The 25,312-nt window shown below is 43.5% G+C and overlaps 1 protein-coding gene across 4 annotated transcripts in view; it reads left to right on the top strand.

Moving 5' to 3' along the window:
- The window catches only part of LOC104655173 (DIS3-like exonuclease 2), a 324,355-nt gene that overhangs the window by 182,391 nt on the left and 116,652 nt on the right, over nt 1-25,312 (top strand). For all 4 annotated transcript variants that reach the window (XR_004053181.1, XM_030916406.1, XM_030916405.1 and 1 more), the window contains exon 9: nt 8,903-8,982. Coding sequence is in view for 3 of the 4 variants with exons in the window: in XM_030916406.1 (XP_030772266.1) it covers nt 8,903-8,982 (80 nt within the window). In the remaining variant the exon portion in view is untranslated. The remainder of the gene's footprint in view (nt 1-8,902; nt 8,983-25,312) is intronic.

Raw genomic sequence — 25,312 nt, 5'->3', positions numbered from 1 at the left:
ATGAAAGACATTTAAATCTGGTCTATGAATTGGGTGATATGAAAGTATTAATCTTGGCTGTGGTGTTAGTGTTGTGGTTCTATAGAAGAATGCCCTTAGTTTTGGACAATGCATGTTAAAGTATGGAGAGAGAAAGTGTCACCATCTCTGTACATACTTCTCAATAATTCAGATGTCAAAAATAAACACACAAAACAACCAGCTAGACATAGGAAGGGAGGGATGGAAGGAGGAAAAAGATAAAGCCAATATGGCAAAATGTTGAAATTTGATGAATCTTGATGAAGGGTATATGGATGTTCATTTTACTATTCTTTCAACTTTCCTGAAAGTTTAACATTCTTCAAATGAAAATTGAGGGGAAGAAAATTAATTTGAATGTTTTTTCTGGGCTTAAGCCATGGCTTTCCTGGCCCATGCCTTGATCTCTGGCTCCCACAGTCCCAGACCCATCCTGTCCTTTGTCCTCTGCTTCAGGATGTTGTTTTTTTAAAGTATGAAAAGAGGCACGATGGCTCACACCTGTAATCCCAGCACTTTGGGAGACCGAGGCAGGTGGATCGCAAGGTCAAGAGATTGAGACCATCCTGGCCAACATAGTGAAACCCCGTTTCTACTAAAAATAACAAAAATTAGTTGAGTGTGATGGCGCATACCTGTAGTCCCAGCTACTCAGGAGCTGAGGCAGGAGAATCGCTTGAACCTGGGAGGCGGAGGTCTCAGTGAGCTGAGATCACACCACTGCACTCCAGCCTGGTGACAGAGCGTGACTCCATCTCAGAAACAAACAAACAGAAAAAAAACATAGACTGATGAGAAGTTCATTGAACCGGTGAGTAGAACCGATGAGTAAAGGGACGTAACAGGGCGGACCATTTCAGTTTGTTTGGATTAAGTTTCATTACTATCCTTTAAAAAATAAAAGAACTTAATAATCACATTCACTTGGTGCAGAATTTTGCTAAAGCTTGAGTTGACCTTTCTGAGGACCCGAGGTTAGAAACCCCTGGTCAGGTGAAAAGGGCCTGCCCACAGTGCTGCATCATTTCTTTCTGCTAGCCATGTGGCCTCATTAAGTGTCACTTTACCACTGAGTGTGATGAGGCTGGGGAGGTGGAGGCAAATGGACCAAGGTCACTTTCTGCTCTAAATAGACCATAGAGTTTTCCTGTTCTAAAAAATTTGTGATTTGTGTCTGCTTCTTAGCATCTTTTGTGTGAGTAGAAGTGAGTGAAAGAGTATTATGATATTGGCAACTACCATCAAAAAAAAAAAAAAAAAAGAAAGAAAGAAAAGGCGCAGCCCCACTGAACAAGGGGACAGACCTAGGTTTGAATGATGATCGCAGCTCTGTGAAATGGAGGCTCAGATGAATTCAGCATCAGATTGTACTGGAATGTCACAGCACCCATCTGGCTGGACTCTCTGCAGTGGTACACTTGGGAACACATCCCTGTGAGTGAATGATCCAGCTCTTCAGTTGTTTTTCCTTCTACAGTTTACATAAAATGTGCTGATTTCTATATAAACTATGATGCCATCTAATCTAAGAAAGTGTTGGATTGAAAGTTTTATTCTTTATCCACTTAAGGTTATTTCTTAATTTTTTTCCATTGCTTTTCACCTATTCTTCATCATTGACCCAGATCCTCCTCCCCAGAATTACTTGCTAGCACGGAGACAGACCCAGAGTCACGAACAGAGGAGGGCCTCTATAAATTTTGTTAATCTGGAAATGGTCCCTGAACCACAGTTTGTAAAACACTGTTTTATGAGAAAAGAAGATGGGATGAAGACAGAAAAGGACACCTTTGGAAACAATAACACTGTGGTGTGACCACAGGATTGAATGCCAGGAAGTCATGAGTTCTAATCCTAAATGTATTTCCCAAGACACAGTGGCAAAATTGAATGGAAAAGTGCTCCACAAAAGCCCTTTGGTCATTTTTTCATTCATCTCTCCATCAGCTATTCATTACATATGTGCCTTCAACGTGCTGGAAGGGATTGTATCCCTTCAGCCAGTCTCATTACCAGACCTGATACTGGCTCCCAGCCTGTCACAGCGATAAGACATGTCCATAAGTGGCCACCAACATACCAGAGACAGTGGCTGTTGCCATCAGAGAGGGGCAGGTTGCAGGCGTGGGTAGGGCGAATAGGGGAGAGGTGGCTTCCATTCTGTGGGACTGTGAGGGTTTACTGGAAAAAAGCTGGCATTGCAGCCAGGCCTTTAACTGCAAGCTATCTTAGACATTGGAGATTGGTGGAGTAAGTAGCCCAGTATAGGAACAGCACAAACAACATTTCAGAAAGCAGAGGGTATAGAGAAGAATTTAGCACACGAGGGACATAGGGAGAGCATGCAGTCTAACTGGAAAAGTACAGGTTGGGGCTGGGTCATGAAGGGCTTTAAATCCTAAACTGAATTTCTATTTCTCTCGGTAAGGAGTTGATGAAGGTTTTTGACCAATGCATGCTTTAAGATGCTTAATCTGGCAGCATCCGCAACCTTGGGGAGAACAGTTTCTGTGATGTGGTAGGGGCCATGGCCAAAATCCAGTGAGGTGAATAATGACAAAGTGGTGAGTAAATGTTGCTGTGGCGACTAGACAGCTTCTTGCAGCTTAAAGGAGGTAGAGATGTTAATACCTTGAGGAACCTGAGGGTACAGGGTCAGAGGAAGAGTGTAAATGACAAAGGAACAGAAATTATTTCTAAGCTTTTGTTATTTCCTAGGGTTCTTGGCGAGGTCTTAAGGGATTATAGAAGACTTTTACTTACTCTTCACGTGTTAATTCCCAGACCAATGGCTTTGGGTAAAACACAGTCTTAGAAGTTTTCTGTCTCTTTAAAAAGTTCTCCTAAGCCCTTTAGTCACGTGCCTTCAGAAATTTTGGTTACATAACGTTGCTCTGAATTGGAATTCTGCAGCCTCATGAACTGGAGTCTCATTCTTTCCCTCCCCCACCTGGCACTTTATTTTCTGCGGGTCAGGGTTAGCTTCTTTCTAACCATTGTTGCGGAACTCTTTAAATATTTGGTCTCACAGGTTCTAAAAGCTGGCAGGCCAGGCTGCTCCCTGCAGGTTGTGAGACCAAAGTCTTCCAGAAAAGGAGCCAGTAAAATCCCAAGCATGTTAACTGAGTGTAACAGCTGCATGGTGCACCACCCCCATCACCCTCAACCCTGCCGCATGGGGCTGGGCTCCCAAGTGCTGAGGCCAGCAGCTCCTAGCCACTGCGGCTTGCAAGCAGAAGGAGCCCTCATGCAGCACATCGTGGTAGGCTCGTAATTGCGGTGATGACAACAGATTAAATCACTGGCTCTCAGCACTGAGGACTGGGGTTTGTCAGGGTCACTCACCGTTCCTTTGCTTCTCCCAATTTTCCATAGTGAGAGAGCAAGCTTGGAGTCTGCTGCTACAGTACAAATGCTTTCTGAGAGCCCTCTGAGTTTTACTGTCGAGAGGTTCATTCTCTTAGTAGTCTAGGCTGCATCTTTCTTTCTTCCAGCATCCTCTCAACACATGATTCTGGAATGTTGTAATCCCTCAATATACATATGTATTTAGTTATACCCTGCTTTTATCCAAAAATATTTGAAGGCAGTTTACAGATATACACACACACACACACACACACACACATATATATACACACACACACACACACATATATATACACACACACATATATATGTGTAAAATGCAGTGAATTTTGTTGTTGTTTATGGAGACAGGGTCTTGCTCTATCACCCAGGCTAGAGTGCAGTGGTGTGATCTCAGCTTATTGCAACTTCTGTCTCCCAGACTCAAGCGATTCTCCTACTTCTACTACTAACTGGAAGTAATAGTAGACTATTCCTACTGCTCAGGAGTACTCACCTACTTCTCCTGAGTAGCTGGGACTATATGCTCATGCCACCACAATGGCTAATTTTTGTATTTGTTTTAGAAACAGGGTTTCACCATGTTGCCCAGGCTGGTCTTGGACTCTTGGACTCAAGCAGTCTGCCCACCACGGCCTCCCAAAGTGCTGGAATTACAGCCATGAGCTACTGTGCCCAGCAAGTGTTTTTTAAAAATTAGGAAATGAGGCAAAAGGAACACGTGAGTAGGAAAATTAGGCACAGCCAGGATAAGGGTTAGTTCACAAAGTGCAAACTATAAATAAAATCTCCTAGAGGCAAGTTAGGAAGGTTTTCTGAGTTTCCTAGCAGCCAAAGCAAAAAGGAAAGCTTTTTAAAGTTTATTTATTTTATTTTGTACAGCAGACAGTTCATATAGCATAAAAAGGGAAACCATCAAGGATAAAATTTGTGTGTCTGTAAGATACAGATTGTCATGAGAAGAGTGTTTCCTTATACTGCATCAACTTTCCCCATAAGTGTACTCTATAAAAGGATACTGCATGGTCAAATGGGCCCTTGTTCTCCCTGCTTCCCTACAGTGATAGCATAGTCATTTGGTTGACTTCTTGCAGTGTCCCTTGGGGTAGCCTTGGTGGCAAAGCCCCAAGTAGGACGAGGGCACCATGGGAGGCCTGTGCAGGGTGTTTCAGTGCAGTTCTTCTCATCTCCAAAGGTGCTCCCTTGAGGAATCTTGGTTCTGGGAGATGCTGTCCCACAGAGAAGTGCCAGGAGCAAACGGGTTGGGCAAGAACTATTGATACCGTCATATTAAAGGCTCCTTGAAGCCCTACAATTAAGAAATCAGCCCAGTATTTCCCAAACTGATTTAATCACAAGACCTTAAAAAAAAAAAATTAAAACACTTAATTGGCACATTCAGAAACATTGATCTAAAACAGGGGTCAGCAAACTTCCTGCAAAGGGTCACATAGCAAATATTTTAGGCACAACTAAAACAGCTGTCTGTCACAGCTAGTCAGCACTGCCATTGTATAGAAAAAGTGTGGCTATGTACGATAAAGCTTTATTTGTGAGTAGTGCAATTTGAATTTCCACTATCATTTTTGCGTCACAAAATAATATTCTCCTTTTGATTTTTTATTTTTTAGTCATTTAAACATACAAAAACTGTTCTCATCTTGTAGGTCATTCACAAACAAGTGGCAGGCCAGATTTGACCAGTGTAATATGGTTTGCCGATTCCTGATCAGGAGTAATGTTTGGATGGCTTACCTTTCCAGCAAGCAAGCCTTCCTGAGTACTGTTTGTCAGGTTCCATTTTAATTTAGACTTTTATGTTTCTGGTTTAAGACCAGATTAAAAAGTGTTAAAGGTAATAGAGAGTTGGTTTGAGTCCTTACAGGCTAGTCTAGGATTTTCCTTAGAAAGCAGTTGTGGTTGCTCCCAAAGAAGACATTTACAAACTGATAAACAAAGTCTTACACAGTCACATATGGTTGAATCAACTTCAGGCTGGAAATGTCTTAATGCGCATTATCATTAATGCACTGGATCCATAGAAATGAAAGTCTCAAAGCACCCAGAGACATTTAATTTTCAGAAAATAAAACTTCCTAGTCAACCCTCCAAGTAGTCTAGTAAACTATGGCTTCCCACCCGCAACCAAGCTAATGGAGTTCTTTTTGATTTTGACTAGGGGAACTTTTTTTTGGCTTTTATGATGTCATTATGATGAAAGAAGAAGAACCAAACATTCCTACTACCATGTCTGACATTTTAGTTTCAGTTATACAAGTCCTTTTTATTAGGTACTCAGTGTATATAAAACATTTGGTTAGGTTTTATGGGAGATACCAAAAGGAGACAGAAGTGGATAGTTCCTTCTTTACCTTGTGAGCCAAGTTCAAGATCCTCATCAATTACAGCCCATTGCTGTGGTGCCAGGTCTGATTTCACCTCCTGGGCACTTCCTATTGCCATCCATCTGTTCATTCAGCAAACATGTCTGAGGTGCGGCCTCTGTTCAAGGCTCTGGGAACACAGCCCTTGGAGCACACATTCCAGGAGATCAGTGTTTCTCTTCTCCTCTGGTACTCTTGCTTACAACCTCTTTTATATAGTGGAACCAGAATTACTTTTGTATATCTTGAGACTTGAACCTTCATGTTCCCTACACTGTGTGTGACTCTGCTCGAAATATTTAGTGGGAGAGTGGGTCTCCTGATTAACCACCCTTTCTGGGATCTGCACTCTAAATGCTCTTGTTCCCTCCACCTGAATGGCACCCAGCTTTCCCTGCCCTATTTTCTTAGCATCCAGTGGGGACACAGTTTTTACCAGATCCATAATCTTGAAGCCATTAACTATATTAAGCCAAATGCATCTTGTAACAAATGTTACAAGATAGCTAAATATATGTACAAACAATAATACGTATCTGATCAATTGTTTTTTGATTGAGGAAGATTCTCTACAGTTTTGATTTTTTCCATTTACAAAAGTAATATTCAATTGCATTGAAAAATTTTAAAAACATGAAAAAGTACACATTAAAGGGAAAAAAATTAATCCATAAATCTAGCACCTGTCGATCAACCCTATGAATATTTAACATATGTTTTACTTTTCTTGATTTGAGAGTCACATTAATTTTTTAAAAAATAGTCAACAATAAAATTGACCTTCTTTTGCTGTATGTAAGATTCTGTGAATTTTAAGACATGTATAGATTTAGTTCCAGTCCCCCTGCTGCCCCCACACAAGCATCCCTTTCCTAGCTCTGGCAACCACTGATTTGCTCTCTGACTTATCTCTGTTTTCCTTCCATTCCATTCCGTTCTTCTCCTCTTCTCCTCTGCTCTTCTTCTCCTCTCCCCTCTCCCCACCCCCCCCCCCCTTTTTTTTTGTTTTTGAGACCGAGTCTCTCTCTCTTGCCCAGGCTGGAATGCAGTGGCACAATCTTGGCTTACTGCAACCTCTGCCTTCCAGGTTCAAACAACTTTTCTGCCTCAGTCTCCTGAGTAGCTGGGACTACAGGTGTATGCCACCATGCCCAGCTAATTTTTGTGTTTTTAATAGAAATGGGGTTTCACCATGTTGGCCAGTCTGGTTTTGAACCCCCGACCTCAGGTGATCTGCCCACGTTAGCCTCCCAAAGTGCTTTGTTTTCTTTTTGAGAGTGGCTCTTTTCACTCAGTTCAATACCTTTGAGATTCATCCAGGCTGTTGGATTTATGAATAATTTTTAAATTTTTGTTGCTAAATACTGTTCCATTTTGGGAGTGTACCACAGTCTGACTGTCCATTTACCATTTAAGATTACTTTTTGGGTTGGGCATGGTAGCTCACACCTGTAATCCCAGCACTTTGGGAGGCCAAATTGAGAAGATCCCTTGAAGCCAGGAGTTTGTGACCAGCCTGGGGAACAGAGTGAGATCCTGTTTCTACAAAAAGTTTTAAAACTACTCCAGTATGGTGGCATGCACCTATACCGTCAGTTGCTTGAGAGTCTGAGGTGGGAGGATCATTTGAGCTCAAGAGGTTGAGGCTGCAGTGAGCCATCCAAACAAAGTTATTATTTTTTAAACATTTGACATTTTTGAAATTCTAAAGTGTCTTAAAATTAAGTGTCTTAAAATTCTAAAGTGTCTTAAAATTAAAATTAATGTATATATTTAATATGGTGGGGTTTTTATTTCTTCAAAAGCTATTATAGAATTGATGGTGCATCTTATAATTAATACTCTCTTAGGATCGAAGTATTGTGGTTAGGATTAGAGAGGGCTATTGGGAGTAATTAGGAGTAGGGTAAGTGGACAGTTAAGACTGAGACAGAGAAAGGCCCTGAGAGCTTGTGGCAGGCCAGCACGAGAGCAGCTTGGCAGCTTCTGAAGACAGGGTCTCGCTCTGTTGTCCAGGCTGGAGTGCAGTGGCCCAATCATAGCTAACTCCTGCCAAGGAAGTTTTGAACAGAGGAGCAACACCAGGAAAGAAGTCTTTAAGAACAAAGCCTGTCTTATCATGGTTGGTACAAGTATGGACAACATCATCCGTGTTGATGAATCAGCAAAAGACAGAGAAATGGTAGCAGTGCACTGCTAGTACTGATTGGAGTGGAGGAAGAACCTAGGAAGCAGTGAGCACTGACTAGAGGGTATGGCATGGAGGCAGAAGGGCAGTTGCTACAGAATACCCCAATCTCCAGGCAGTGCCCAGGCAGGAAAGGCCAGAGGTATGGAGAGCCAAGGACAGCTGCTGCCAAAATCTTTAGGTGTTTACATGGTGGGAATGGGTGGGTTGAGTCAGGCATGCTATATGGGACACTATAAAACAGAATGAGAGTTTCACAGGTTAAGAGTGCAGTGTTCATAAGGATACTGTACAAAGATAAAATGGTGAACTTAGTATAAGCTTGGTTGTAGTATATAATTATTCTGTGGAAACAGACTGTGATTTGTGCTACTTCCAGGTAGGCTTATTTTATGGTTAACTGTACGGCCCAGAGTTTTTTTTGCAAAGCTTATTGTTGGGTCTCATCCACCTGTATCGCATGTCAGATGACTTATTCTTTGGCATACCCCCATTTTTTTCAATATAGGAGAATGAACAGTAAATTATCTTCATAGAGGTCCTTAAAGGACAGCTTCCCATCAGACACTGGAGAAGGATATTTTACCAAAGTTGTAAATTGAAGAGTAATTTACTAAAGTAACTTGCCCCTCTTGTTGGCCAACTCTTCTTGAGAAGCCTCGTTCATGGAAGCAGCCTCATTTTCACCTACTCACATCTCTTCTGGCTTGGGGTGAAGGAGAAGTAGGTGCCAGTTCACACAGAGGAAGAGAAAATCACTCACCCATTTGTCTCTTCCCAGTCTCACATTTAACTAAAGATCTCATTCTCATAGAAGTTATTTTTCACTTTCCCTAACAGAGCACATATGCAAAATTCACTGTTCTTTAAAGCTGTACTACAATGGGGTAAAGTTGCTATTATTTGTGGCATTGCTAATTGTTTCTTCAATCTTTCCTAGAAAAGACTGTATCTTCACCATTGACCCATCAACCGCCCGAGACCTCGATGACGCCCTCTCCTGCAAGCCACTCGCTGATGGTAGGATGGAAATTTCTATAGCATCCTGAGCAGCAGGCAGTCTGCATGCCTGTGTGGTTTGCCTGGCTGCCCTGTGCTCCCTAAGCAGCATACTGTGCAAGGCTAGATTTGCTTTGTGCCTGAACTTGCCATAGGCCTCTGAGCCTTTACAACTATGTGACCTTAAGGTTGTGTTCCTGGGCTGGGCGCAGTGGCTCACGCCTGTAATTCCAGCATCTTGGGAGGCCGAGGCGGGCGGATCACAAGGTCAGGAGACCGAGACCATCCTGGTTAACACGGTGAAACCCCGTCTCTACTAAAAATACAAAAAAATTAGCCAGGCGTGGTGGTGGGCGCCTGTAGTCCCAGCTGCTGGGGAGGTTGAGGCAGGAGAATGGTGTGAACCCAGGAGGTGGAGCTTGCGGTGAGCCGAGATCGCACCACTGCACTCCAGCCTGGGCGACAGAGCGAGACTCCGTCTCAAAAAAAGAAAGAAAAAAAAAAAGATTGTGTTCCTGTGGTGACATTGGTGAGGGTGAGAATGAGAAATATTCTCTCACTAGACTCTTCTTGGGCCTCAGAAGGGGCAACAGTGAGTCCAAAAGAATGAACTGCAAGCCTTGGCCCTTCAGATAGTTCCAGTGTTGGCGTAAGGTATCACAGAAAGAAAGTTCCTAAGGGCTCTGCTTCCTGAATTTAATACCAAATAATGTGATTGAAGGGGTACTCTTCAAAGTCATGCTTCCAGTTGGGTAGCAGGAACACCTTCCCTGAGAACTGCCTCTTTAGGGCTGAGCTGGAGAAGCCTGGGCTACTCCCAGTAGGTTTTCATCTATCCAGCAAGCTGAGAAAGGCAAACTGATAGGGGCTCTTTAAACATTCTTCTGGGATGTTACTGAGCAAGTAAAAGTAGGATTGAGGCTAGTTGTCTTTGGAAATTATAGCTGGAGGAAGGGAATGCAGCAATTGACTCTCAAAGGAAAAATGTGTAGGATGTGAGAAAAGTGAACCCTACCAATCCTCCCCTCCCCCTCCCCTCCATTGCCCTCCTCTCCTCTTCTCGACAGAGTCTCACTCTTTAGTCCAGGCTGGAGTGTAGTAGCATGATCATGGCTCACTGCAGCCTCAATCTCCCAAGCTCAGGTGATCATCCCACCTCAGCCTCTCAAGTAGCTGAGACTACAGATGTGCACCACCAAGCCTGGCTAATATTTTGTATTTGTGGTAGAGATGGGGTTTCACCATGTTGCCCAGGCTGGTCTTGAACTCCTGGGCTCAAGTGATCCATCCACCTCAGCTTCCCAAAGTTCTGGAATCACAGGCATCAACTACCATGCCCAGCACCCGCACTCCCTTTTCTAATACCGCAGATGTGCTGCTTCTAGTTTTTACCTATTTCTTGCGCCTCTCTAGGGTGGCTTCTGGGTGACTGCTTTGGCTTTGGTCATCCTCACAGATGATCTTGGCACTAACATGGCCTTTGACATTTGCCCAATGTGGATATCCACCGTCGCAGTTTCAGTCTGCTACCAAGCATTGATGGCCTAGTGGCCTAGTCTTTTAAAACGTTGCAAAGATGTTCATGTCTCCCACTGACACAGAACGCTGTAGGTTCAGTATGTGTAATCTCTTCTCTACTATAGTAGATGGGGAAGCTTAGTAGATAGAAGGCTGAGAGATGGAAGACATCATTGCCTAAGACTGTTTTTATCTTCCTTGAAACTATGGGCAAGATTGCTCAATATTTTCTTTTTTAAAAATTAATTAATTAATCGATTTTTAGAGACAGGGTCTCACTCTGTTGCCCAGGCTGGAATTCAGTGGCTCATTGCAGCCTTGAACTCCCAAGCTCAAGCAGTCTTCCTGCCTTGGCCTCCGAAAGCACGAGCCACCATGGGATTACAAGCACGAGCCACTGTGCCCAGCCTCAATATTTTCAACTAAAGAAAACCGAAAGAAAGATAAAGCATAACAAGAGAAAAGGTCCCCTGGAAATTTTAGAGAAATTATATCTTTTTAAAATCCAAAATTGAAGCAGCCTACTTCAAAAGGCAAGTACTGGCTTGATTTCTTACATTCTTAGCAATCTCTGTTGCATGCAGAGGCTTAGGCATACCTGCTCGGTATGTAGATGCCACTTTCCTAAGCCACAGTGTGAAAAGTGCCCCTAGGCTGAAAGCCAGGTGACCATGGACCTCATTCCTCATATTTTCCTTCCCTCTAGGTTCACACCTCTACTGTTTGTGTAGTGCTTGGACAGAATTGCTTCCTTTGTTTTGTCCAGTTTCATAGTTGATAATAGCAGAAGGGTACATCTACTACCTGTTCCTCTGTCTCAGCTGGCCTGGAACCCTGCACCTTGCAGGGATTCCAGGGAGCTGACACATGTCCTACCCTACTCACTGCATACACTGCGGTTTTATGTCTAGGGTACAAGTGTGTCAGCAGAGGTTTCTTAGAGGAAGTGGTCAAAGATATGGTAGGAAATATAGACTGGGGACAGATTTGGGGACAAATTTTCAGACCAAATAGTGTTTTTTGTTTGTTAGACAATGGAAAGGCAAGCAGATGTTGTTCAGCAAGAGAGCATTCAAAAAGAGGAAAATAATTTAGCACTTCAAGGAAAAGGAGAGAAACTAGAGGCTGGAAAATGAGTCAGAGAAACATTGCAATAGTTATGGACTTGGACTAGATGGTAGCAAAATCAATAGGGGGATTGGAGTGGGAAGGACAGATGTGAGAAAGGGATAATGACAGAAGAATCTATGGAAATGAATGCTGGGGTTGAGGGAGAGGAGTCCAAGATGGTGCCAAGGTTTCAACCTGGATGACTGGGAGATGGAACCCATAAGTTAGAAATGGGAATCAGGAGTACAAGCTGGTTTGGGAGAGAGTATGTTGGCGTGGAGTTGTCCGTCTGATGATATTTATGTTAGTTGCTGCAAATTCTTTGTAGAAGAGCTGAGGTATATATATATAAGCTAATTAGACGCAGCCCATGGAATTATATACAAAGAGCCCTGGAGGAGAGGAAGCAATGCACCAAAATGCAGTGATTTTATTTGAATGATGGGATCATAAGAGTTTTTTTTCCTTTCTTTAGTTTCCAAATTTTTATAATGTGGCAATAATAGTTTTATAATGAAAAAAATTGTGTAATACAAAAATATTATGAGGTGCCAGAAATCACAGGCCGCTCAGTAGCCTGCTGCACCAGGTGACCAGACACCTTCCATCCACTTAGTTTCTCTGTCGTTCCAGAGCAGCAGTTTGGCAGAGCAGCAGAGAAAGGACATGGAAAAGGAGTCAGGGAAGACTCCGAAAAGGCCTAAGTTGGTCGGCAAACAGTTTTACAGTGGCACTTCTGCAGTTGGCCTTTGTGACAATAGTTTCTGCCAGGGCCATTTATCCAAGGAGTTGAAAAGGGAAAGTCAATTCCAGTTTGGATTGGGGTGAGATTGGCTAAGTTCAGGTTGAGGTAGTTACCAGTTCATGTCAATTCTTGCTTAGGGGGAAAAATGTTAAAGTTTCAAAAAACAAATAGTGTTTTCTTGGCCTATTTATATCATCTGTAGTTTTGTTTTGTTTTGGTTTTTAGAAGAAACTGTAAAGTTTAACTTTCCTTTGGTTTCATTAAAATTATCTGAATGACCATTCTGTGAAAAGCAGACAGATGTAACATACCTAGTCCTCACTTTCCCTTTTGGTAGAGTTGAGATGTACTCCAGGACTTGTTAGCAGTGTCTATCAGGTGAGGCACTCCAGTGATCAAGTCAGCAAATCACAGTGACCACCTGTCTACCAGTAGATCATAATTAGGTTGCAGGCAGAGGAGAGGGTGCCACCTATCTTCGTGAAATCTCAGCTTGGAAGGGATTCTACTAGTCATCCAACCTGGTAATTCTCCACTTTTCTTAGCCTGAAAATACACTTCAGGAGAACACTCCCATGAGCATTACCCAGCAATGTAGAGTTTTTTCACCTTTGTTCAAGAAAATATTTAGTGATGTAAGTGAATAGGAGTGGCGTTATAGTGATAATCCAGAATCTGGAGACAGTAATCGTGCGCCTCAGTGTTTTATTATCGTACCAGGTCACTTGCAGCCTACTTCACAGCTGACCTCAACACTCAAGTGTGGGAATGCCACAGTTGTCAGATCACCCTCTGGTTTTTTAATTACCTCCACCGCATCCACTTATGGAATGTCCAGATTGCATTTGAACTTTCTACCTTAGAGGCAATTCATTCTGCCTTAAGATGGCTTGACTGTTAGGAAATCCTTCCCTGTAATGATCTGAAACACTGCTCTCTTCCTGTAATTTTCCACTCATTAGTCCCATTTATGCCTCTTGGGGCCCTATAGAACAAAGCTAGTGTCTCATTTGACAACCTGTCAGTTACTAGATAACAGTTATCATGTGTCTTCTGAGTCAAAAATTCCCAACTTAGCATCCTAAATATTATTTGGTGTCCAGTGGATTATGAGGTGTGAGCCCATCTCCCATGTCATGGAGTCATTTCTGATTTTATGAAGTCTGAAGTTCATGGCTGCCTGTATCCAGACTTCGCCTCCCTGGCTATTAGGGCCTGCTCTCTTCTTGCCAGTTCCTCCTTATTGAGCGGGACTGGGTTCAGAGTAACAGCTACCCGTTCTCTTCAATTAATCAAGCATTGTGGCTTTGCCTTAGTCTCTGAGGGAAAATTGTCAGCCTGACCAGCTAGGACCTTTATTCAGCTTTTCATTGATTCAGGCTCCCAGCAGATCCTGTAGGAAATTGAACTTCACTTCTCCAGCATCTTGTTTCTCTAAAGTTGTATTCTCTAATGTGTGCTCTGCCGTTGAACTTACAGGGTTACCGTAGCCAGGCCTTAGAAATGAATGAATGGGAAGGGAGAATGATGGTTAATGGGTTTCAGTTTCTTTTTGGGTGACGAAAATGTTCTGGAATTAGATAGTTGATAGTTGCACAACTTTGTGGGCATACCAAAAACCACTGGGGGAAAAGGAGTGAGTGAATAAGTGAATGAGAAGAAATAAACATATCCACTTATCCTTGAGGCTTTCTGGAAATTGTAGTTTACACACCTTAACCACAATTTAGCAGAGGTCTTTATGGAATGCCCAGCTGAATGTCACAGTCACATCCCTCATGTCCATCTCTCCTCCTTGCTGCTTTCCTCTCTGAACCATGAAACTGCAGCCCTGGGTGCACAGCCCTCTGCTCCGCTGCCCACTCACATTTCCCATCCCCACAGAGTACAGCCATCTGACTCAAAAAAAGAAGGGTCTGTCCCACTATCTGCATAGAAAATACTTGGTTAAGTTAGAACAGCATCCAGCCTAAGGGGCCTCTGGGGTGCATATTACCTACTGTGCTCAAGGAAGCACCAGTCTTCCTGCCTGGATTGTCTCTGCAGCCTGCCTGGTTGCATGGCTTTTTTGGGGGAGGATGGAGCAGACAGCTCTGTTCCTGGGAGCTCATAGCAATAAGGGAGTAGAGTGAGAGTCTAGGAGCAGTGCCTGTAAGGATTTCAGAGAATTCCTAATAAACTCTCTGGCTTCCCAAATGGTTATGTTTGTCACCTGCTGAGAATTTCCTGTATTGACTGATCACCTTTGGAGGCAGTGAGGAAGTAGGAGCTAGAAATTCTTGTGTCCCCCTGTGTGCCAGGCTTTAGCTAGAAAACCTGAGGGATAGGATGGGGCGGTAGTTGTTTTAAAGAGCAAAGGGCTGAGATGAAGTCACTGGACCTGCTACTGGGAAGAAACGGGAAACCTGAGAGTCCTGGAGCTTCTGAGTGAAAAGGTTCATGCATGTCTCTAGCAGCCAGGCCAGACCCTTTTCCTGGGCTCTTTTCTCACCTCTGGGAAGACTTCTTCCCAGCAGTCATTCACCCCAGCCCCTTTACATTTCCCTTTGCCCTGCTTCCTCCTCTTGCTGTACCAACTGAAGTCTCCCTCATCCTATAAAACCTTCCTGTTCTCTGCTCCAGCTCCAGAACTTTCACTTGTGTCTGTCGGGACACCTTGAAAGAGTTGCCTTTACTTGCTATTGCTTTCTCACTTCCCGTGTATTCCTTATCCCATTTGCAGCGTGGCTTCAGAATGCTGGCTGCAACAGGTTGCCCCAGCCTCTGTTCACTAAGCATCTCTACAGCACTTGGCTCTTTAGTCTGCTCTTCCTCCTTGAAATTCACTCACTCTTCCTTGGACTCAAAGGACCCTGCCTGCTCTTGGTTCTAAATGTGGGCTTTTCTTCTCCAGTCGCCTATTTAACTCACCTTTCACTGCCCAGCCCTTCAGGCATCAGTGCCCCTCCTTTCATGCTCTGCAGTCTTTGCACTTGGTGTCCCCTGTGCCTGGTTTCCCCTTTCCCTGCAAAGCCACATGGCTGATTTCTCACTTCCTTTCAGGTTTGATTGGTCGCCTTCTCAGTGAAGCCTTCCCTAGCCATTCTGCCTCTGATTCCACCCCTCTCACCTAGCCACCTTTCCTTTTTTTTTTTCCCCTCATCACTTATCACTTGCTAACTAACATAGGTCAAAGGTGGCTTTTTTCTTTGCTTTTAAGATGGAAGATATTTGATATGTTTATGTTGAGAGCTAGGAGATGACAGAGAAGGAAAAGTTGAAAACCAGGCATGAGGAGACTTGATTGTTTTGCAGGATCTTGCAGAAGAAGGTGGGAGATGAATCAGAGCATAAGTGGAAGGCAAGGCCAAGGCAGAGGAAGAACTCCCCTCTCCTCCCCTCCCGTTCCTCCATCTTCTCCTCTCCCGTTCCTCCATCCCCTCCCCTCCCCTCCCCTCCTGTCCCTCCCCTCCCCTCCCTTACCCTCCCCTCCCCTCCTCTCCCCTCCCCTCTCCTCTCCTCTTCTCCCCTCCCCTCCCCTCTCCTCTCTTTTTGGATGGAATCTCGCTCTGTTGCCCAGGCTGGAGTACAGTGGCACAATCTTGGCTCACTGCAACTTCCACCTCCTGGGTTCAAGTGATTCTCTTTCCTCAGCCTCCCGAGTAGCTGGGACTACAGGTGCACGCCACCATGCCCAATTAATTTTTGTATTTTTAGTAGAGACAGGATTTCACCGTATTGGCCAGGCTGATCTCGAACTCCTGACTTTGTGATCTGCCTGCCTCAGCCTCCCAAAGTGCTGGGATTAAAGGCGTGAGCCGCCGTGCCTGGCCAGAACACCTCTTTCTATGAGACAGAGAGGCAAGACATAGTTGATGGGCCCCTGCTAATGAGGGATCACACCTGGCCATACCCACTTCCACTGTGAAGTAGAAAGCCGAACGCTGCTGAGAGGGCTGACGGAGTGGTGAAGGAGATAGTCTGAGTGAAAAAAACAACCCAAACTGCCTTTCCCCTGCTGCCACCCTACAACAATCAACACAGAAGACTGCTATGACCAAATACTTGGGTGCTTTTTTGCCATACACAAAGCAAGCAATTAGTTCTGCAGCATATGCCAGAGGGCGTCCTCCAATTCAGTTCTGATATTCTCTGCCTGGAAATAGCATCAGATCCCAAAGATTGAGCTCTTGGTCCCACAAGACTGCCTCATGCTTCTGATGCCAGTCGCAGGCTCCAGGTTGGTTTACTTGTGATTCTGTCTGACCAGCTATAAGTTTGGGATCCTGCAACCCCCTCCTTGAGTTTCATTAATTTGCTAGAGTGGCTCACAGAAAACTCAGGGAAACCCTGGGGTTTAGTGGTTTATTATAAAAGATATTGCAAAGGATACAGATAAACAGTTGCCTAGGGTGAGGTATGGGGGAAGGGATGTGGAGCTTCCATGCCCTCCCCAGGCATGCCACCTCCATGTGTTCAGCTCTCCAGAACCTCTCTGAACCCCTGTCCTATTGGGCCTTTTATGGAGGCTTCATTCAATAGGCATGATTGAAGCGTGGACACCCATGTAGAAATGTGATTGGGCAAAAAGTGTTTGATCTCAGTGACAGACTGAGTGGAGAAACTCAGCAAGGCCTGTCCCGATGCTTCTTGGCCTCTCTGTGCAGCATTCCCTCTTCCAGGTTATCGGGCAGGACCCCTTTTGAAATGGAAGTCTTCCAACCCACAATCAGACAAGGTAAGTCAGAGAACATTTTAATAGGAAGAGGGGAAGATTAGAATCTTGCCTTGGGGAGAAAAAGAAGCTGGTGAAAGGAGGGCAGGAGAAAGAAAGATTCAGTGGCCTAAAGCTCCCTAACATTTTAACAAAAGACTGTAATAAGCGCTATGGGAGTCATAAGTGAGGAACCACAGATGAACACACACGCGCGCACACACACACACATCCATGTCACGCACACATCACAGATAGGATAGGGAACTGACCAGGAATCCGTCAGACAAAGCATTGGCAAACACTGCTCAGGTATATCTGGGTTTGAATCCTACAAAGTCTGGAGAATAGTAAGATTTTCTTCAGTAATTCTCAGCCTCCCAGGTGTGGGAGCAGAGGTTGCAGAGATCCAAACTTGGAGGTTTCAGGCCGGGCACAGTGGCTCACACCTGTAATCCTAGCACTTTGGGAGGCCGAGGTGGGAGGCCGAGGTGGAAGGCTCATTTGAGGCCAGGAGTTCAAGACCAAACTTGGGAGTTTCCTGGGAGGGAGAGCTGGAGGGACAGCAGGACAAGGGTCCCACTGAGCCTGTTTCTTCTCCGCCCCTTGCTTTTATGATAGAATTGGCCAGCATCTAATCAAAGTTTTACAAAGTAATCCTGGAACCACATTTGATTCCTTTTCCTCTCCAGATTGTTGTCATGGTTTTTTCAGTAATTTCCCTCCCTCCTCACTGTCTCCCATCCACCTTGCTGTCCAGTTATCTTTCCTATGTGGCATGCACAAGGACCAGATTATGTAGCTTTTCTGCTTGAAAACCTGCTTGTACCTATGGGTTAGGTCTGCAGTTCTTTAGCAGAGCTTTGTTACCAAAGCCCTTTAAGATTAGTCCTCAGTCTCCTCTCCTGCCACCCCACTTTCCAGCGCTGCTTCCCTTAACACATGCACAGTGGGGGCTGGTCACTGCAGGCTCTGCTGATCTTCTGTGCCCTTTCCTGCCTCCAGGCCTCTGCCTGCTCCTTTCCCTCTGCTTACAAGGCCTTGCCTCCCTGCCTCCTTCTGTCAGATGAAATCTCCTTCTAAGAACAACATAAACCTCTGCAGAGCTTTCCTTTCCTCCTAGCGGAATGCATTGTTCCTGTTTATCCTACCAGCAAGTATTCTTCATGTGTTGGATATAGCAATAAACATCATTACTTCTGGATTTAATTCTCTTTTTTGCTTATTTCCTAAGAGCAGGGTGTTCCTTGGATATCTCTACTTCCTGAGTACCTTGGATATCTCTACTTCCTGGTTGCTGCCCTGCATTTTAAAAATGTTTGGTCTAGTTAGATCTAGCCAGGCAACCTATTGCATACCTTCAGTGTTTCACTCCTTTTTCTGGTTCTTGCCTTGCCCCTTTATTTCTGTGTACTTCTGTCCTTAGTTTTGTGGGTTGCCTGTGGGTTTATATCCTGACATATAAACCTGATCCACTTTCTCTCCTAAAAAATTTCTTTGGAGTTGGGCATACTTTTCCCTTATTCCATTCAAATGTTTTAATCCATCTGTCATGTCTCAGTGGTACCTGTAAGATCATTGGATTTATCTTATGTTCATGCTGCTGTTACTCCAGCTCTGTGAATTGGCCCATGTGAGGCTCACTTCCTTCTTCTTATTTCCTTGGCAAGTTTCTTGCGTGGCCTGCACTGCTCTTCTCTTTTATCCCTATAGGCTTCCGCAGCAACTCATGTCTTCATTTTATCTTGTCGTTTCCTCCACTTCCCTCCTGCCTGTATCCTTGCTATTTTCAAATTCAATAAGTGCTAATTTTCTGATAAAATTAACTTCCTGAATGAACCCTAACATGGTAGTAAAACAAAATTTGTGATCTAAATGCCAATTTTTTTCCCTTTAGTTATGTTGACAAATAGTCTTGCTAGTTAAGAAATGCCTTTTAAACACCAAGTACAGTGCTAGGTGCAGTAGCTTACACCTATAATCCTGGCATTTTGGGAGACCAAGGTAGGAGGATAACTTAAGGTCAAGAGTTCAAGACCAGCCTAAGCAACTTAGCAAAACCCAGTCTCTACAGAAAAATTAATTAATCAATCAATTAATTAATAGCTGGGCATAGTGATGCACATCTGTAGTCCTAGCCACGTGGGAGGCTGAGGTGGGAAGACCACTTGAGCCTGGGGGTTCAAGCCTGCAGTGAGCCAAGATGGCGCCACTGCACTCCAGGCTGGGCAATACAGTGAGACTGTGTCTCTAATGTAAATAAATAAACAAACACCAAGTATCTCTTCAGTCGCAGTGCTCACCTATAAGTTGGGAGAAGTAGAAATAGGAATTTGAGAGCTGGGCATGGTGGATCACGCCTGCAATCCCAGGACTTTGGGAGGCCGAGGTGGGCAGATCACCAGGTCAGGAGTTCGAGACCAGCCTGACCAACATGGTGAAACCCCATGTCCACTAAAAATATGAAAATTAGCTGGGTGTGGTGGCACGCGCATGTAATCCTAGCTCCTCAGGAGGCTGAGGCGGGAGAATCACTTGAACCCGGGAGGCGTAGGTTGCAGTGAGCCAAGATCGCACCACTGCACTCTAGCATGGGCGGCAGAGCGAGACTCCATCTACAAAAAAAAAAAAGGAAAATAAATAGAAATTTGATAGTGTAAAAATCCAGGTATTCCTTTGGTAGCAGATAGATCTTAATGCCATGTTGATAAGACATTGGAAATTAGAAAGTTTGTTTTTAGACTGGGCACGGTGGCTCATTCCTGTAATCCCAGCACTTTGGGAGGCTGAGGCAGGTGGATCACCTGATGTCAGGAGTTTGAGACCAGCCAGGCCAACATGGTGAAACCCTGTCTCTACTAAAAAATACAAAATTAGCCGGGTGTGCTGGCACATACCTGTATCCCAGCTACTTGGGAGGCTGAGGCAGGAGAATCGCTTGAACCCGGGAGGTGGAGGCTACAGTGAGCCAAGATTGTGCCACTGCACTCCAGCCTGGGTGACAGAACAAGACTTCATCTCAAAAAAAAAAAAAGTTTGTTTTTATTTTTTATCTCTTGGGAATGTAGTTGGGTAGCTAAGCTGGTATATGGAGATAACGCCAAGGTACTGTAATTTAGGAATCAGGTGACAGTCCAAAAATCAGGTGACAGTTTAAAAATGAAAGTCAGCTTTATATGTAGGGTTTCCTCTTGCCTGGAGATCTGTGAAACTTCAGAGTAAATCTGTTATTTTAGTTTGCCTATGGCTGAAACAGAATGTTGGCAGTAGTTTTATTCTCTTGAGGGTCACAAAGCCCTTTGAGTATTTCATGATAGCTATGGACTTTCTATATATAGTAGCTATATAAAATTTTGCATAGAACTTACATTTCCAGTAATATCGTGGAATGGATATCCTGAAAAAAATCTTTCTTCACTAAAACTCTGTAAAATGATGCACTTTTGGCCGGGCGCGGTGGCTCAAGCCTCTAATCCCAGCACTTTGGGAGGCCGAGGCGGGCGGATCACAAGGTCAGGAGATCGAGACCATCCTGGCTAACACGGTGAAACCCCGTCTCTACTAAAAAATACAAAAAACTAGCCGGGCGAGGTGGCGGGCGCCTGTAGTCCCAGCTACTCGGGAGGCTGAGGCAGGAGAATGGCGTGAACCCGGGAGGCGGAGCTTGCAGTGAGCTGAGATCTGGCCAGTGCACTCCAGCTTGGGTGACAGAGCGAGACTCCGTCTCAAAAAAAAAAAAAAAAAAAAAAAAAAATGATGCACTTTTTAAAAAATGTATGGCAGAACTGGTAAGAAAGTATGGAAAATATATAGAGGCCAGGAATAAAACAAGAACAGGTATACTTCGTATATACCAAAGAAGTGTACATGTGTTAAAGAAAGCAGCTTACCTAATGGCGTCGTCCAATTCTTAGTAGGCCAGAGATTTTGCTCAGGACCTGAATTAACACTACCTGCATAGTGTATAACTTTTTTTTTTTTTTTTTTTTTGAGACAGAGTCTCGCTCTATTGCCGAGGCTGGAGTGCAGTGGTGCGATCTCGGCTCACTGCAACCTCTGCCCCTCCAGGTTTAAGCAATTCTCTGCCTCAGCCTCCGGAGTAGCTGGGATTACAGGCGCATGCCACCACGCCCGGCTAATTTTTTTTGTATTTTTAGTAGAGACGGGGTTTCACCATCTTGGCCAGGCTGGTCTTGAACTCCTGACCTTGTGATCCACCCACCTTGGCCTCCCAAAGTGCTGGGATTACAGGCATGAGCCACTGCGCCTGGCCAGTCTATAACATTTCAAACCCCATATTTATTTTAAAGTGGCACCAGGTGGATAATACTTCCAGAAGCTGGAAGAATCAAAAGCATATTTCTTCTGGAAGAATTAACTCTCAATCAAACCTTTAAAGATTTGCCACTGATACAGTTCTAGTAAATATTATCTCACTTAAAACATCATGAAACCCACAGGAAATAAGGTACCATGAGTGAGAGCAGAAAAAAACAAATATTGGAATCACATTCACAAAGACTTTAGATATTAGAATAATTGACAATAAAATAAGTATTTTAATATATTGAAAGAAACTAAAGAGTGAATTGAAAGTATGTTAGAAAAAAAGATATTAAATGACTAAGATTTGAAAAAAGAACTAAATAAAACGAGAAGTGATAAACTAAAGTAAGTAAAATTTAAAACTCAACAAATTGGTTTAACAATTAGACTCAGTAAATAGAGAATTAGAGAACTGGAAGGTAAATCTTAAAAAGTCAAAGTATAACACAAAGGGACAAGCAGGATTATGAAACAGTGGTCAGAAGACTTGGAGGATAGAATGAGAAAGTCTAATTTTAAGAGTTCTAGGCCAGGCATGGTAGCTCACGCCTGTAATCCCAAGCACTTTGGAAGGCCTAGGCGGGAGGATTGCTTGAGGCCAGGAGTTCAAGACCAGCCCGGGCAGCATACTGAGACCTTGTCTGTATAAAAAATAAAAAATTAGCTGGGCATGGTGGTACAAGCCTGCAGTCCTAGCTTCTTGGGACGCTGAGGCAGGAAGATCACTTGAACCTGGTAGTTTGAGGTTACAATGAGCTATGATTGTGCCACTGTGTACTCCAGCCTGAGAGACAGAGTGAGACCCTATCTCAAAAAAATAAAATACAGTGGAGCTTCAGCAGGATAAATAAATGGAATTCACACCTAGATACATTATATTTAAAGAAGATCTGGAAATCAACCAGAAAGATAGACTGTAGCTGACTTCTCAACAATATCAATGGAACTCAGAAAGCAATGGAAAAATACCTGCTGAGAGAAAAAAAAAAAAAAAAAAACATTCAGCTTCAGAATTTATTTGCACAGCAAAACTATCTTTCAAGAAAGAAGGCTGATGAGTAAAGACATATTACTTTTTTATTGTGATAAAATATATGTAACACAAAATTGGCTATTTAAATTATTTTAAAGTTTACAAATCGTTGGCGTTATTTACATGCACAATGTTGTGCAGACACCCCTTTTTTAAAAAAACGTTCTCATCGCTTCTCGGCCTTTTGGCTAAGATCAAGTGTAAAAAACGTTCTCATCATCCCAAATGGAAACCCTGTAACCATTAAGGAGTAATTATTCATTCCTCCTCCCCACAGGCCCTGGTAACCTTTAATCTACTTTTTTGTTTTGTTTTGTTTCTTTTTTTGTTTTTAAGAGGGTCCTACTCTGTCACCCAGGCTGGTGGGATGATGGCTCACTGGAGCCTCGACCTCCCAGGCTCAAGCTGTCCCCCAACCTCAGCCTCTCGAGTAGCTGGGACTACAGGTCTGTGCCAACATGCCTGGCTAATTTTTGTTTTTTGTAGAGACAAGGTCTCACTGTGTTGCCCAGGCTGGTCTCAAACTCCTGGGTTCGAGTGATCCTCCCACCTCAGCCTCCCAAAGTGTTGGGATTACAAGCATGAGCCACTGCACTCAGCACAAATAGATTTTAAGGTGGAAGGCATTACTAAATGTAAAGAGAGTCACTAAATTATGATTAGAAGGGTCAATTTGTTGGGAAAATATAATAATTCTAAACATATTAACAAATAATATGGCTTCAAAATATGTAAGACAATACTTGACGGAAACACAAGGACAAATTGATAAATTCATCATCGTGGTGGGTTAGTTTAATATACCTTTCTCAGGAAATGATAGTTCAAACACACCAGAAATTCAGTGTAATTTTAGAAAATTTGAATAGCACAGATGATATTTGCTGTAATAGCCATATCTAGAATATAGTACTTGCAATAAGAGAATACACATTGTACTTAGAGCACACAGAAAACTTTTGTAAATACTGATTCTGTATTAAACCGTTAAGCCTATTTCAAAAAATCATTGGTATTATTCAGATCATGTTCTTAGATTGTAATGCAACTAGATTAGAAATAATTATAGAAAATTTTTCCATTTTAATTTGGAAATTTTAAATAAACTTCTTATTACACATACACATTAACAAAAATTAAAGTTTGGCAATATCAAGTTGTCTTTTTTCACCCTCTACTCGAAGAGCAATGGCCAGATGCATGGTATAAATCAGCATGTCCTTGATGCTGTGTCCCCTGTTAATGCCTTAAAGACAAGTGACCTACCTTCTCATAGTGACTCTACCTTTGTTGTTGCCTTTCACGTGGAATTCAGAGTGTCTTCTTCCTTAGGACCTAGGGTTTCTACTCCTACTACTTTCCTCAGACCATCCAAGAGCTACTTAGCTCTTTGAAATATGCTACATGCTGACCTGCTGGCTACCAGTGAGCTAAGGATTGCTGGAAAGCCGGCACTACAGGAGACCATCAAAACAGAAACTGCCTTGTCTGATCAAAGAAACCGAGATACCTGAAGGTTAGCAGTAGAGAAAGGGTTCCCAGCTGGGACTGACAGCTGCCACATGTGGGCATTCTCTCCTTGGACGTCTGCTCACCAACTTTTGGAGCGGGCAGCACTTGTTGCCACCTTGGTCTATGTGTCATCTCATAATCTGTTGCTTCGCACCTCACACACAATTGAATCTAGACTGTAACTTTTAAACAGGAGTTTGCTAAAGATTGGAAGATAGCAAAAGGAAAATAAACAGAGAAGAACATGAAGCACCACAAAGTGGCTTGCTTTCCACTGCTCCCAAATCTAGGCCCGCCTGGGCCCTAACCTGTCCCCACACTGAGCATCACCCTGGCAACCCACACCTCAGCACCTGCCCTTTGAAAGTCTCAAACTAAGAGGTCTAGAAAGAGGTCCAAGGGCCTACTTCTTGCATTTTACATTTCCCCTCTGAAGACTTGCCCCTTCTTCCCAGGAAGAGTAATGTTGGGGGAGTTCATCACTTTTAGGGAAGAGTACAGCATTCCCATGCCTTATTCTGCAAGCCACATCAGGACCCTCGCCAGTGCACTACATTGGCAGTGGAAGACCTGCATACTTCAGAAGCAGAGGTCATCTGGTTATACCATTTAGTAGGAGATCTAGTTTGCAGCTTCCCTGCTACATACTCAGCATCCAATCCTGAGCTAATTGAAAGAAACCATTCCTTTATATTGTGCTGTCCACCACCCCCAACTTTGCACAGTGTGCTTTACCTCACCTTTCTGTCCTTACACCCCATGCCATCACAAACCCCCAGTTGACAAGGTATAGAAAGATGGAATCCAAGGCCTGTGTCAGAGAGGCCATTGGTTGGGGAAAAAGCTTTAAGGTCAGTCAGTCTTCAAGCACAACCTTCACCACAGCCTTCCACTGTGTGAACTTAGAAAGCTCCACTTATGTCCTGCCTCAAAGGAGGGCCCCAGCGGACAGATATGTGTGTATCCACATATATCCTTTATGTTCTCCTCTGCCTGGCACATGCCTACCCCTCAGGACTGGACCATTCCTTTCAACCAGTCTTCTCACCTTGAGTTGTCCTATTCTCAACTTTCCAGCAGGTGGTCTTGCTGTTGTTCCCCTATTTCAGTCCTTGTTTAGTTTTCTAGAATTTAATTTACCTCAGATAGAATACCTAGGTTTAAACCCCTGGAGTTAGCCCCACATATACTCTTGGCACATAGGTTATGTGTCTCCCTGTTTCATCCACTTCAGTAAGCTGAATCCTGAAATGCTGCATTTCAAAAGGATGCCCTTGCTGAAAATTGAAGACTGTACCATGGGAGGCACCTCACATTTAATTAGGAAAGTTTAATCTGCTAGTTGTTGGAAACATAAACATTCATAGCTTAAAAATAAGATCTACATGCACCATTTAATTTAACAAAAAAACTA

Source organism: Rhinopithecus roxellana, chromosome 14, assembly GCF_007565055.1.
Source record: "Rhinopithecus roxellana isolate Shanxi Qingling chromosome 14, ASM756505v1, whole genome shotgun sequence".
NCBI lineage: Eukaryota > Metazoa > Chordata > Mammalia > Primates > Cercopithecidae > Rhinopithecus > Rhinopithecus roxellana.
This window is presented reverse-complemented; position numbering and strand designations above follow the sequence as displayed.